General features: G+C 42.8%; 1 protein-coding gene across 5 annotated transcripts in view; it reads right to left on the minus strand.

Moving 5' to 3' along the window:
• LOC120439410 (leukocyte immunoglobulin-like receptor subfamily B member 3) overlaps positions 1-15198 on the minus strand; it is a 56955-nt gene that overhangs the window by 33607 nt on the left and 8150 nt on the right. Inside the window, exons 1-7 of one of the 5 annotated variants that reach the window (XR_005612630.1) lie at positions 6998-7118; positions 6635-6670; positions 6176-6439; positions 5253-5522; positions 4871-5149; positions 947-1216; positions 109-216 (exon numbers count right to left, since the gene is read on the minus strand). Coding sequence is in view for 2 of the 5 variants with exons in the window: in XM_039610367.1 (XP_039466301.1) it covers positions 6635-6670; positions 6998-7034 (73 nt within the window). In the remaining 3 variants the exon portion in view is untranslated. Of the gene's footprint in view, positions 1-108; positions 217-946; positions 1217-4870; positions 5150-5252; positions 5523-6175; positions 6440-6634; positions 6671-6997; positions 7119-8777; positions 8869-15198 lie in introns of those variants that run through there. The other 4 variants (XR_005612631.1, XM_039610367.1, XM_039610366.1 and 1 more) reach the window with 4 other exon arrangements.

The raw sequence follows: 15198 nt of genomic DNA on the forward strand, positions 1-15198 counted from the left end.
TTTATACATTTTATACAACAGTTTCAGCTTCAGGCCTGCATGCTGTGTCTGTGCACATAAATATTTAAAGAGTAAAATCTCTGAGATCAGAGGAACAAAAAGTCTCACCTTTGGACTTCATGCAGCAACACAGCAAGAGCAGGAGGAAAATAAATGTGATTCCAGAAATTAGTCCAGCGATCATTAGAAATGAAGAGCTCTCAGAACTGAGCACAGCTGTTGTAAATAAGAAACACTCAGTGTTGAATTCAATAATTCAGAAGCTGCTTTAAAGACAATAAATATGTTCAAGGTCTTTGGATTTTTTATTTCTTAAGGATGTGACTTTCAGTCACTGGTCACCTGCTGTAGTTTTTTAGGCCTCCCAGCTCTTCATTTTTTTTTTTTATTGAGTGTTCTCAGATTTTTCTAAGGACAGCCTGGACACCATGCTGAGATATGCCAAGTGTTCAGCTAAATTAAAAACTCTACTGAAATCATTTTGCTGGTACAAACATGCTTTTGTATTCCTGTCAAACTGTTGTTTGTTTGTTTGTTTGTTTGTTTGTTTGTTTATTTATCTATTTAAGTGTTCGTCTTATAATGTATTTCACACTAAGTACAGCAGAAATTTCCTAATATTGTAAATCTGATTAATTGCTTGGCAATAAAATCTTTTCTGGTTCTGATTCTATATTTAGCATTTCTCTTAGATTTAACAAATTATTTGTTTATGTGACAAGCTGCAAGTAACAAAACATCTAAAGATAAAATGTAAAATGATATGATCATCTCAGAAATCCCTGTTCTACAACAGTGTCTGTAAAAAGGTTTGCTGCATATATTTTAAAAACAATGTAAGATACTTTGTAGACTACTGAACTGTTCCTGTGCTGACCATTGTTATGTTTGTAAAATGGAGCTCAACAACAAACATGACAAACAAAACTAAAATAACTGAACTCACAGGTTTTCTCAATGGTGACATCATCACTTTTATCAGTGTAGTAATCTGGGTTTCCTCTTCTTCCTCTGCAGCGGTAGATTCCTCCTTCAGATACTCTGATTACTCTGTTTTGTTGATCATCTGTTCTGAATTGAACTTCAGTGTTTGGGTCACGTCTGAACCACTCATATTTCCACCCAGCAGAGCTCCCCACAGAGCAGGTCAGTGTCACACTGCCCCCTACTGGTATGATTGTTGATCCTGGAGTCAGTGTGGCCCTGGGTTTACCTGCTGTTAGGGAAAAAGTAGAAGAAAAGGAAAAAATTGGATTGTCATTTATGCTTAGAAATATTTACTCATATATGCTTAGAGTTTTATAATTAGTTGTAGATTGATAGAGGTTTGATCCGTAGTAGTCTGTGGAGACTGTGTGCCTCCCAGAGCACTCTGGCATGCACACACAACATAAGGTCATGAGAGAGGTTATATCTGCTCTTACTGATTTATGGTATAGGAGGACACCTACTCTGTATTTGGTTAAGTATAAGAGCCTTTTGTTTAGATGGACCGCTAGACTCCTGGCACCAGCTTTGGGGAGTCTTCACAGGTTCACATTCACACACACACACACACTTGTATATCTATGTGAAACGTCATATGTTAATGAACCTATGCATATTCATGTAGGCACAATAAAAGGAGTGCTACAGGGAACCTGGCTGAGAGTCCGACGGAGGTCAAGTGGGCAGAACGACACCTGGCTTAATTGCACAATGGTACATTTTAATAACAACATTTTTATAATTAGAATAGAATTCAACTTTATTGTCATGTCACATGTTACAGGTACAGGGCAACAAAATGCAGTTCGCATCCATCCAGAAGTGCTTTAGCCATGATATAGATATATTACAATATATATTAGCAATAATATAGATATGTAAGTATATTACAGAAATGGGTCTATTATGGTATGTTATATGTACGCGGTATGAAGTATGTTATGAATATTCTATAACTATAAGTATGTACAGGCTGTAGTGAGTACAAGCTATGTACAAGATATAAATATGAAAAAAAACTATACAGAAATATGAACTATGCAAGTTATAAACAGTTGTAGGATTAAAAATTATTTTATGTGAGTGGTGGTTCAGTCCATGTTATTATTGTGTGTTTGAGGGTACAGTTGTCCATTGTGTGTGTGTGTAGGTGGTTGTGGGTGTGTGTATGTTCAGTCCATGAGTTTAACGTGGGTCAGATGTCAGGAGGCAGAGTTCAGGAGTCTGACAGCTGTGGGGAAGAAGCTGTTCCGGTACCTGGTGGTCTTAGTCCGGAGGCTCCTGTAGCGCCTCCCAGAGGGCAGGAGGGTGAAGAGTCCATGTGATGGGTGACTGGGGTCTTTGATGATTTTCCCAGCCCTTTTCAGACACCGCTTCCTGTAGATGTCCTTTATGGCAGGAAGTGGTGCTCCGGCGATGCGCTGGGCAGTTTTCACGACCCTCTGCAACGCCTTCCGGTCCGAGGCGGAGCAGTTCCCGTACCAGACTGTTATACAGTTGGTCAGGATGCTCTCGATGGTGCAGCGATAGAAGTTCACCAGGATGTCTGAGGACAGGTGGTTCTTCCTCAGAGTCCTCAAGAAGAAGAGGCGCTGGTGAGCCTTCTTGACCAGCTTGGAGCAGTTGGTCGTCCAGGTGAGATCCTCAGAGATGTGGACTCCCAGGAACTTGAAGCTGCTCACACGCTCCACAGCCGTCCCCTTAATGTGGATGGGTGGATGTGGGACAGCATTCCTCCTGTAGTCCACGATGAGCTCCTTGGTCTTCTCGGTGTTAAGCAGCAGGTTGTTTGTGTCGCACCACTCAGCCAGACGATCCACCTCCTCCCTGTAGGCGGTCTCATCGTTGTCACTGATGAGGCCAATCACCGTGGTGTCATCTGCAAACTTAATGATGGTGTTGGAACCATCAGCAGGTCTGCAGTCGTGGGTGAAGAGGGAGTAGAGGAAAGGGCTCATCACACAGCCTTGTGGTACACCGGTGTTCATTGTGATTGTAGATGAGCAGCGGTTATCCAGCCGGACATGTTGGGGGCGGTTGGTCAGGAAGTCCAGTAACCATTTGCAGATGAGGGAACTGATGCCCAGGTCTGTCAGTTTCCTGATGAGTTGTGAGGGGTGGATTGTATTGAACGCTGAACTGAAGTCTATAAACAGCATTCTGGCGTAGGTGTTGTTGTTGTCCAGGTGTGAGAGGACAATTATGTACCCTCTACTATTTCATCAATTGGATCAGTGTTTAAACAGGGAAATTAGTAGTAAAAACATCCCAGCAGTGTTATTGCTGATGTCATCTACTTTCTCCTCTCACACAGGTCTGTAATGCATTTCCATTTATAATAGCTGCACAGACAAATCTCTAATAGCACCACTTTAATTATACGACTTTTAACTCTTCATTTCTGGCCTTCATTACATATTATCATGTAACTACATGATTTATTAACTGCAGCAGTTTGCTTTGATTTGGCATCAATCTTCTTTCCACACCATCAGAAGAAATCAACATTGATTCCTATTAGAAAAACGTATCTTCATAACTTACACACTAATATCAACATTTCACACATCACTGCATTAATAAAACAAACTCATCCATTATTCCTGAGATAAAATGTATAAAAACGTGTAATCCATGAACAAAAACCCTTCAAACAGTTCGGCCCCCTGTGGAGGAAAAAATGTCTGTCGCAGTCATAAAATGTTGTTTTCACATTAGAGATGTGTTCAGATTCACAGCACACAGCAGAAACTATGTTCACATCACTGGGCTCTCTACACCATTTCAGCTGCACAGACGTCACAGAGTCACCATCTCTGTTTCTAGGCTGCCACAATAAACCAGCTCAGCAATGAAAACATTAGATTTCTGCTTGTAGCTCCATCAGTCACCATGACAAGTGTACCAGCAAGGTGTACCTAATAAAATGTCTAGTAGCCTTCTTAATCTCTGAGATGTGTCCCATTTCCACGTAGCCTTTACAAACATTTGTGGAAAAATGGGTCCAAAGAAGAGCGAGCTTCCTCTTTACAGAGCTTCTCTAAACTAAAACAGCGTTTTGTCTCAGTGTTTTTGCACTTTCAGTAAAGACGGCACTGAACATACTAAAATTACAGCTTTAAAAAGTGTCAGTGTTCACAAGAACGATGGTGATGCAGCCACTGTGAAATCTGCGGTAGTGTTGCAGCTGATAAGGAGCAGATATTCTAAACATAAACATCATACTGAATACTGTCAAACTGGCAACAGCCCTCAATATTTACAGTAAAGCACACAATCTTATTCATCATCATCACTTTATGGGGTATTAGTTGGGGTCCCCAGATCAATGGCGGGGCAGGCGGCTTGGACACTTGTGTTCATGATTACGATAACTCAAGAACTCATCATCTACTAATAATCTCAGATAAGTTTAAATCTCAGTGACCTCGAGGTCAAAGTTAGCGGTCAGGTTTTCTAAAACAAATCCTGTGAGCTCGAGAAGGAAATGACTTATGTTCAAGCTTACTTGCATGAAACAGGAAGCTGAGGAGCAGCACGACCATGGTGACTGAGATCAAGTATGTGGGTGTTTTATTTATGTTATCAGCTGGAAGAAAATTTCCATGAGACTTTTAAATAGGGATGATGTAGTTTTGTCATTATTTGTTTTGTACATTTAAAAGTTTTCAAAGTGTTTTTAATAGACACACGTATATGATGCTTGTTTATTTCATCATTTTACTGGGGTGATGCTAATAAAGCTCAACATTAGCTTAATACCAGCTAAATATTCATTTCACAAAGTGTCGGACAAACTACGAGGCTACTATCAGGTTGATGTCATCCTGTTCTGATCATTGTTATGTTTGTAAAATGAAGCTGAACAACAAACATGACTTACTTGATACTGACAAGTTGAAGGCTTCACTCCACTCTGTTGAAGAATATGAGTCATCTCTGCGTCGACTCTTACACATGTAGTCTCCACTGCTGGACTCAGAAACATTGAATATCCAGTAATTATTGTGAGTCCACTGTGTGGTTTGCTTGGGTCCTCTCCATCTATACTCCCACTCAGTGGTTTCACCTCCTTCCTGCACCTCACATGTCAGACTGATCGTCTCACCGCTGAATATCTGAGGCCAGCTGGGTCGTCCTTTTACAACAACCTTATTGGAAACTGTTTATTAACAGTTAAGATACAAACAGAAACATCAGCTCAGCAGAGAAAACTTAACACTGTGTGTCTGAATGTGAATTTCAAACTAAATTATTGAACTTACAGGTTATCTCAATGGTGACATCATCACTTTTATCAGTGTAGTAATCTGGGTTTCCTCTTCTTCCTCTGCAGCGGTAGATTCCTCCTTCAGATACTCTGATTACTCTGTTTTGTTGATCATCTGTTCTCATTTGAACCTCAGTGTTTGGGTCACGTCTGAACCACTCATATTTCCAGCCAGCAGAGCTCCCCACAGAGCAGGTCAGTGTCACACTGCCCCCTACTGGTATGATAGTTGATCCTGGAGTCAGTGTGGCCCTGGGTTTACCTGCTGTTAGGACAAAAAAAGGAAAAATGCATTATTCATTATGAACTCATAAAAATATAGGAAATGTAAAATTTCAAAAATTGGTTTCATGTGGTGAAACTTTCCACCCACATTACTCTTTATCATATTTTTCTATTTATTTTCTCTCTGTGTTCTTTGATTTTTCTTCTCGTGTCTTTCTCAACATGTGGATATTGTTTCTGTAACTCTGGTTTAAATCTCTAAATAATTACAGTATAAATGTTTGTCTGACCTGAAAAAGTCACACTAATGTAAACTATCACAGGTCACTGCTGAAGGACACACAATGATGGTTTCAATGATGGGTTTTTTTTAAATAAATTAAAACAAATCTATATATCTATATCTATATATATATATATAGATCTCTCTCTCTCTCTATACACACACACACACACACACACACACACACACACAGAGTGTGAGTATTTTAGTACTGGGTTTACTGTGAGTAAAGCAATTGCGGGTAACACCTCAAGTGTTTGATTGATGCCATGTTTGAGTGAGTCTTCAGTTGTGTGAAGTAACAGGTAAAATTAGTGTCCTGGTTTAAGTTCAAGCTTCACAGCAACAGACACAACAGAAACAAGTTTCCATGACAACATTATTTAGTGTACATGTCACTGACCACTTACCCGACACAGTTACAGAGACAGTGTTACTGTTCTTTGTATTCTGTGAGCTCTTCATGTGCGCAGAGCAGCTGTATTTACCACTCTGAGCTGTAGATGCAATTTTTAAACTGAGACCTTCGTTTGTGTTGGAGTTTAAAATTTCTCGACCGTCCATGATAATTTTGTATTCCCAGTCAGTGTGTTCTCCTTCCTTCATGTCACATTTGAAGCTAACAAACTCTCCGATGAAAATGGTCGAGCTGGGTTCAACAGTTAGCACAGGAACTAGAATCCAACACAAACACAACATCATTGACCTAAAACACTTATGTACTTTACAAATCAAAATCTGTTCTGATATGTTCATAAACTTATAAATATATTGAGAAATAAAGAAAAACAGAAATGGAAAGTGTTTAAGATTGATGCATGAAGATTAATATTTACTAAATAAATGAAAAGTGCAAACTGTTCCGTCACCTTGAGCGTGTCCGCTGCAGAGGAGCGTACAGAGAACTGCAATAAAGGAAGAAACTTCACACATCATCAAACTGAAGACTCACTCAAACATGGCATCAATCAAACACATGTTGTGTTACCAGAGGCTGCTATGATTGGTTTAAATGATATATTTAATGTAAAATGCATCAAATTATCACTGATGAAGAAACAAACCTTTCTTAGATAAACTAAACCAGCGTCAGTGAAATCTAATCCAGCCTACAAACAACCATGTTGAGAACAAAACATGAACTGAAATGCTGCAAATGACTGAAACTCTGTCATTTTACTAAAACATGTTCATCAGTCAGCATGAATCAAAGGAAGAAGTGATGCACTCACAGAATAGGCCCAGCTCACAGAGGAAAGTGGGTCCCATCCTCACATCCAGCTGTGACACGTCTGAAAACTTCTACGACTTTGTGTGAAGAGAAAGAAGAAGAAGCACACGAGACGCCGAGAACTGTGAAGAAAACAAAGACTTTAAAACTTCTTCTCTCACTGCTTCCTTCATTTTATCACACCTTTACAAACTCTGACTACAGCATGCTTTGACATGTGTTTACTCTCCTGGTGCTGCAGAAACAAATTAGTTTCATAAAAATCTCCCTAAGCAATAATAATCAAGTTGCATCATACACATGTGAGATCTGAGTAGCGAAAGGGAGAAAACGAGCAGATTACAAGTCCAAGACAAGTTTTAAATGTGAAGTTTTTTGTTTTACACCCAGAAACACAACAAGAGCACAGCTCTGGCTGCACCTCCACATAACATACACACACTGATCACATGTTAAACACTCTTTGTCATAAATCATATTTAGAAACAGAATGTATATAAATCTTATTTTCAAAACTAGTTTATAATCTTCTCATCTAATCAAACATCCATGAACACAAAAGTATGGATAAAAAGCAGTAAGTCTTGGAAACATTTCAAATACTGGAAGAACTACATTGGAAGCCTTGACATTAAAGTCTTGGAGCTCGACTGACTTCTTACAGAAACAGTGATGGACATTTTGTTTCCTTTGTCTGCTCCTCGTCTGCTTGTTGTGTTTGCTGGGAGCTTTGACACCAATAATAGTCACGCTCACAGACGCTCCACCACACAAACACATCATTCTGATGGGTTCAAACTGCTGTAGAAAAGTGATTAAAACTGTTAGCAAGTGTAACGCAAAGTTATTTAAGGGCTAGTGTTATTGCAATGGACGAGTCTATTGACTGACGCGCAGAAAAAAATGGTTCTTTATGGAGCCTAGATGGTGTGAATGATGAGACCAAAGACTGTAGTATCTTGTACCAAAAATATATTGAATAAATGGGGAAAAGGGGAAATGGACCAAAATAATCAATACAACACACAACATAAATAAATGCCCACAATCAAATAATTGTGTAACAAATAATAAATCAATTGCTGTGATTTCCTGTGCAACAGTCCTTTTGTTAAGAGTCCTTTTCGGTCCTTTTCTTTTTAAAGTTCACTTTTTAAGGTATTCCTCCTTAGGGTCCAGTTTCATACAATGGGGAAAAAATATGTCCGTAATCCATAGACGGCAAAGCGGGGAAAAAACAAAGAATGGTCCTACCGCTCGCCACTTCAATATGAAGAAGATCAATTTAAAGGAAAAAAAACCTGACCTGTAGGCCAGAAAAATATCCATTAGTAAATCAAAATCAATTCAGTTTACCGGTAAACAAATACATTTTTCGGCAAGTCTATGTAACAATGCAAATCATCATCATCATCATCATCAATCACAAATGTACAACAGTTAAATTAGTAATCATCTTGGCTACGTAGCTTAATCTATATATTCCAGTAGCGTTCGCTACAAACAAATACAAAAATAACAATAAAGGAAAACAACTGTCTAACAGACAGCATAGCCGAATTCAAGGCAACACATAACAATAATCATTTAATTGCACTTTGTTTCAAAGTAAGCCCATTAAAGCGCTTAAGAAATAAAGGTGTTCAAAAACAGCGGTTTTTGAACCGAGTTCTGTTTCATGGTGGGAACGCCGCCGAACAAAGTCATTTGTTAATCGCGAAACGGCCGGCTGGTTACTGACGACTAAAAGGTTGTTATTAGTAGATGTTAAGAACACTTACCGCTGAGGTGATACAATTTTATAGACGGGTTTAGGGGAGAAAAACGCTTTGTTTTCCAACGCGGTTCCACACAACATAAGCTTACAGCCACAGCAGGAGTCGAACCCGGAAGTATCCCTCCACGGCCGTATTCATAGTTGCCGCGACGTGGAAGGAGCCAATCAGGAGAGGGGCCTCAAATCAGCTGGCTTGAGTCATTTGACAGGGAGTAGTTGATATGGGTTACAGGTTCCCCCCTCGATCTCATGTACGTCCCCGTACATGGTGGCTGGTTCCGGATGACAGGTTGCTCAGTGGCACTAAGTAGATGGTCCTCTTCATCCTCCAGTGCATGAGTGAAGGTGGTGGTTAAGCCATGGACTAGTGCCTGAATACTCTTCAAGATGGGCTGACCAAATCTAGAGTATTGTAACCGGTCTGGTGGCTTCCTGGTCCGAGTTGATGTCCTCACAGGTTCTAGTTCAGAGCTGGAGGTGTCAGAGCTAGACGGTAGATCAGCAGCAGAGGAGATACTGGGCTCAGTCGGCAATTCATCATTGGTAGGTTCAACATAGGACAGACTGTCCTCTGATTCCACAGGATCAGGAGCTTCCTCCTCGACAGGGGTTTCTGAGTCAGGGGTTTCGCTCTCTGCTGGCTCAAGAGGAGGCAACGGGAGTGTAGCAGGTTCACAGAATGGCATATCAGGTGGTAAAGTTTCAGTGGCTGAAACGGTGGATGAAGGTTCTGGCAGATTGTGGATAGTGGTGAATTGCAAAGGCTCTGAGACAGGATCATACCATAGATGCGATATTATGTCATCCTCATCTTCTGACTGAGGTTGTGCACAGTCCTCATCAGAAAGGTTGAGTGACCGCTTCCTGGTTGGTTTTACAGTTGTTCGGTTGGTTTCAGTGGAATCCAGCAAGAATCCACATGGCAGGAGGAGATCTCTGTGCAGAGTACGAATCGGTTTGGGTTTGTTCTCTGGTCGGAGAGTGTACACTGGAATATTGTCTGCTCTTTTTACCACCACATAGATGTCTGGTTCCCATTTGTCTGCGATTTTGTGTTTGCCTCGGAGTTTCACATTACGTACCAGCACCCTGTCACCAACGTCCAGTTCAGAGGGGTGATATGTTGGTCGAAACGGCTCTTGTTCCTTCCCATGAGCTTCTCCAGATTACCAATGGCAATTTTGTAGCTCTTTTCTAGATTTGACTTTAGGTTCTGGACATACTGTGAATGAGTGGGCTGATTGTTGTCCACAGGCAGTCCAAAGACCAAGTCAATCGGGAGGCGAGGTTGTCGACCAAACATGAGCTCATAGGGTGAGTAACCAGTAACATCACTCCGGGTGCAGTTGTATGCGTGGACTAGGGGCTTAACAAAATCTTTCCAGTGAGTTCTCTCTCAGTGTGGTGAGTGTTCCGAGCATATTCAGGAGTGTTCTGTTAAAGCGCTCGACTGGATTACCTCGTGGATGGTATGGTGTAGTTCTGATTTTGTGAATCCCAGCCATTTTGCACAGTTCTTTTATTGTGCGTGACTCAAAGTCTGGTCCTTGATCACTATGGAGCTTTTCTGGGATACCATAATGAACCAGGAAATTGTCCCAGAGACATTTGGCGACGGTCTTTGCTTTTTGGTTTGGAGTGGGGACAGCGACAGCGTACTTGGTAAAGTGATCTGTTATTACAAGGATGTCTTTGGTTCTGCTCCTGTCAGGTTCCAGTGATAAAAAGTCCATGCAAACCAGTTCCAGAGGTCGACAAGTTCGAATGTTCACCAGGGGTGCTGCTCTTTCAGATAAGGCTTTCCGTTTGGTGCATCTCTCACATGTCTTCACTTTATTCCACACATCATTGGCCATTTTCGGCCAGTAGAATCTTTGACGTACGAGGTCAAGAGTACGTTCGATGCCCAGATGACCCATCTTGTCATGCAGTTCTGACAGTACTTCAGCCCGGAATTTCTGAGGTAACACTAGCTGGTAATAGAGCTGGTCCCCAACTTGCCTCCTTCTCACAAGAATGCCGTTTTGGAGCTCCATGTGATGTTGGTCTCGGAGTAGAAGGGGCAGTTCTGGGAGTTCATCCCGCAAGATGGGAGGTGGACTTTCCCCAGTCTCTAGCAGCAATATGACATGCCTCAGGGTCTGGTCTTCCCTCTGTCTCTCAGCGATTTCAGCGGTTGTCAGCTGAGAAACAACAGGAGATGCAAACTGGGTGTCGTTGACGAAGCTGTCAGGCAAACTGTCGGTATGGGCAGTTAGTAACTGGATGAGTGCGGTGGTGGACGTCTTCTCAGCCATGCTATAAACAAGCTGACGGTCACAAATGGCTTTGACCGTGTGCTGATCGATGGAAATTGAGGTAGACTGATCCAGATGGTGTTGGGCAAATCGAAGAATTCTCTCCCTCTCCTTTTGGGACATTTGGTCATTGGCGAGGTCTCCATGTGGCCTGCGAGAGAGAGCATCAGCGTCTAGATTCTGCTTACCAGATCTGTACATGATTTTAAATGAAACTGTGGAAAGAGCAGAGAGCCAACGGTAACTGGTGGCATCTAATTTAGCAGAGGTAAGTAGGTAGGTGAGTGGGTTGCTGTCAGTAACGACAGTAAAGTTGGTGCCATAGAGATAGTCGTGAAACTTCTCCGTAACAGCCCACTTGAGAGCCAGAAACTCCAGTTTGTGAGCTGGATATTTTGACTCACACCTCGACAGACCGCGACTTGCGTAGGCAATCACCTGGTTTTGTCCTTGTTTCTCCTGGTACAGAATAGCTCCTAGCCCGGCAGAACTGGCATCTGTATGGAGAAGGTAAGGCTTCTGGGGATCGGCGAAAGCAAGTACTGGTGCTGTGGTGAGTTTTTTGATAATGGTGTCAAAGGCTTGTTGACATGCAGGAGTCCAGCGACTGGCAAGTGGTTCCTTAGGATCCAAATATTGGTCTCGCTTGATGGTGGCTCTGAGTTTTCGCTGAGATGGAGGATATCCAGCAGTAAGGTCATGCAAAGGTTTGACGATGTTGGAGTAGCCTTGGATGAACCTGCGGTAATATCCTGTGAAACCCAGGAAAGAGCGGAGTTCTTTAAGAGTCTTCGGAACCGGCCAGGACTTAAGGGTCTCGATTTTATCTGGATCTGTCTGCACACCATCCTTTGACACAACATGCCCCAGGTATTTTACGGTTTTCTGGAAGAACATGCACTTTTCAACTGAGAGCTTGAGTCCAAATTCCTTCAGACGGTGAAGGACTTTCAGTAGTCTCCTCTCATGCTCTTCAAGTGTTGGTGCAAAAATAATCAAGTCGTCAATGAAGACCAAGACTTCTTTCAAGTTCATTTCTCCCATGCACCTTTCCATTAGTCGTTAGAAGGTACTGGGTGCGTTTGTGACTCCCTGGGGCATTCTGTTGAACTCATAGAATCCAAGTGGACATACAAATGCTGTTTTGCTCTTGTCTGCCTCTTCCATTTCAATCTGATAATAACCAGATTTAAGGTCAAGGACTGAAAACCATTCTGATCCAGAGAGAGCTGTAAAGGTATCCTCCAACTTTGGCAATGCATATGCATCTTTGATGGTCTGCAGATTTAGTTTCCGGTAATCAATGCAGAGCCGCACACTCCCATTCTTCTTTCGCACCACGACAATGGGTGACGCAAAGGGTGAGTCTGACTCTCTGATGATCCCAGAGTCAACCAGCTCCTTCAGGTGTTGGCGCACAGCATCCAGATCTTGATGATGGATTGGTCTTGGGCGCTGCTTGAAGGGAGTAGGGTCAGAGAGCTTGATCTGATGTTTCACTTTGTCGGTTTTCCCAAAGTCAAGGTCGTGTTTGGCAAAGACATCATGGAGGGCGTTTAACTTCTCAGTAATACGACTCTTCCATTCCGGTGTTAAGGGGGAGTTACCAAAGTTGAAGTCGAATCCAGAAGTCACAGGGTTAGGAGGCATACTGTCATGACTCCTTTCTTGACACTGAATGGACTGAATGGCACTGATCTCCGCAATGATGGCTTTGGCTGGGAGGGTTACATCATGATCAGACTGGTTGCAGATTACCACGGGTAAGTGGTATGGCTGGTGAGAAGGAAATCCATGACACAAGACGGGACCATTAAGCCACCTGGCAGAGGCGGCGAAGTCGGGTGTTCCACCAACACAGCCTTCTCGGCCTGGAGGCAGCGTCCGAAAATTAACCCTCCAGGGCAACAGTTTTTCCAGCTGGGATGGTCTGTGGTCCGTCAGTGTGCAGCTTGACGATTCCATGATGATTACTGTTGGCCAGTCTGTATCGTTGCTCAAAAATTTTCAGCACCGTTCTGTATCCATGAGGGGCTGGAAAGGAGGGTTGTTGGTCTGAGAATGCTTTCTCATATGCCAAGTCCAGAGTGTTTGTGCCAATCAGTATTGATGGCTGTTGAGCTGATTGGACATCAGGAACTACCAGAGCAAGTGTATCAACAGCTGTGGTGGAACCCAAGAAGTCGGAAGGGAAGGTGACGTTCATCTCCACATAGCCAAGGTATGGAACCGCTTGGCCATTCGCGCCCATCTCCAAGAGATTCTTCAGAGGTTGTATCTCCTGGTCAGAGAGATAATCATGGTGGAAGGAGTGAGAGATGGTGGTTACCTGGGACCCCGTGTCTAACAGGCAGTTGAATACAGTCCCTCCAATCGTGACCTGTGCTGTACTTCGGGTTCCAATGAGTCCTTTAGGCAGTGTGATGGAATGTCCATTTTGCTTGTGACTGGGACATGGGTTAACTGCAGCCTCCGTCTGTCCCTCCACAGAGACTGCCTCTAGTTTGATGATTTGTTGTTGCTGTCCCAAGCCTGCTGTCTTTTCTCAAGTTGTTTCTTCTTTTTCAGAACCAGTGTCGGGTTTGGAGGGTTGGCGCATCCTGCTGACATGTGCCCATCCTCTCCACATTTAAAGCAGTAGCCTGCTCTAGGCCGGGAACTGGTTGCACTGCTGCTGGGTCTTGGTTGTGCTGATCTGAGTTGAGGTGGTGCTGGCTTGGAGAATTGAGATTTCTGTGAGAGAAGAGCAGCCATTTGACTCTGCAGTTTCTGCATCTGTTGCTTCAGCTCATTAATAGCCTTGGTGTCTGAATGGCTACAAGCACATGTGCTCTGAGAGTGAACAGCGGCACGAGGCTTGGATGCAGTCAGGTGCTTCTTCATGAGATTCTCCTTGGCCAGCTGTCTACCCTCCTCAGTTCGAAGCAGTAGGAGGAGCTCTGCAAAACATGGGGGATCGCTCCTCAAGTTCTCCAACTGTAGTTTGTTAATGATATCGCTGTCCCAGCATCCTCTACAAAACTGCTTGAGTAATTGTTTTTTGAAGTCTGAAGACAAGATACCACCTCTTTTCATCACAGTGTTTAATGTGAGTTGTAAACGTTGCAAAAAAGCAGAGGGTTTCTCACCTGAATCCTGTAATGTATTCAGGAATTGAGCAAACAACTCCTCTCCATCTTATACTGTGGCGAAAGCAGAATCCAACACTTTTAAATAGATGGATGGAATTGTGTTTGAGCCCAGCCCTTTCACAACATCTGCTGCCGGCGGTAGCAAACTCTCAAGGATGCGACGAGTGATCTGCAGAGGTGTTAAATTTGGATCTGCTAATAGCAGTTCAATGTGAGATCTCCAGGTCTCATAATCGGTTTCGTTGGCTGGCTTGGGAATCTTCCCAGAGAAAGGACGAAGTCTGAATGCAGGTACGGTGTCTGTTTTTACAACATGCTCCACCACTACCTTTTGTATTTCCGGGGGGTTCATTTCAGTCTGTGACAGTGAAAATCTTTGGATGTGGCAGTGACCCCTGTTGGTCAGGTGAGGGATTGCTGGTAGCTGTCTCAGGGATTGCGGAGTGTCCAGACAACGACCCCTGCTGGCCAGGCAGAGATGGTGCAGGCTCCACAATTTGGACTGAGGCTCCCTCTTCTAAGTCACCATCTTGTTCCATTCCTTCCAGATGCTCACTGATTTGTCCCATCATTTCCCTCAGAATATCTGAAAAATCCCTGCCGCTGCGGCGTGCAAGTTGCTTGAGCTCGCCGAGGTAATCTGCAGGGGTCTGGACTCCCGCTGTGGCTGTGCATTCTGCGGCAAGCGATTTTACACAAAAAGTCAAAGCAGAGTAATTCTTTGACTGATGAGTATACGGGAAAAATGGATTAAGAGCAGTTAACGCAGAACTATCAACGTATTCAACGATCAGGTTTTTGTAAAACATACTATTTAAGTCGTCCACAAAAATAACCTTTTCGATACAACCGTATTGTTTCAAATAATCAAGAATTTCCTCATCTTTCTCAGTGTTTGTGGCACCAGAAACAATGACAGAATGTGCAATATTGACCCCACTTTTCTGAATAAACTTCATTTTCCCCTTGTCGCGGACCTTACCAAAACCACAGGAAA

The sequence above is a fragment of the Oreochromis aureus genome, linkage group 3 (assembly GCF_013358895.1).
Source record: "Oreochromis aureus strain Israel breed Guangdong linkage group 3, ZZ_aureus, whole genome shotgun sequence".
Classification (NCBI taxonomy): Eukaryota; Metazoa; Chordata; class Actinopteri; order Cichliformes; family Cichlidae; genus Oreochromis; species Oreochromis aureus.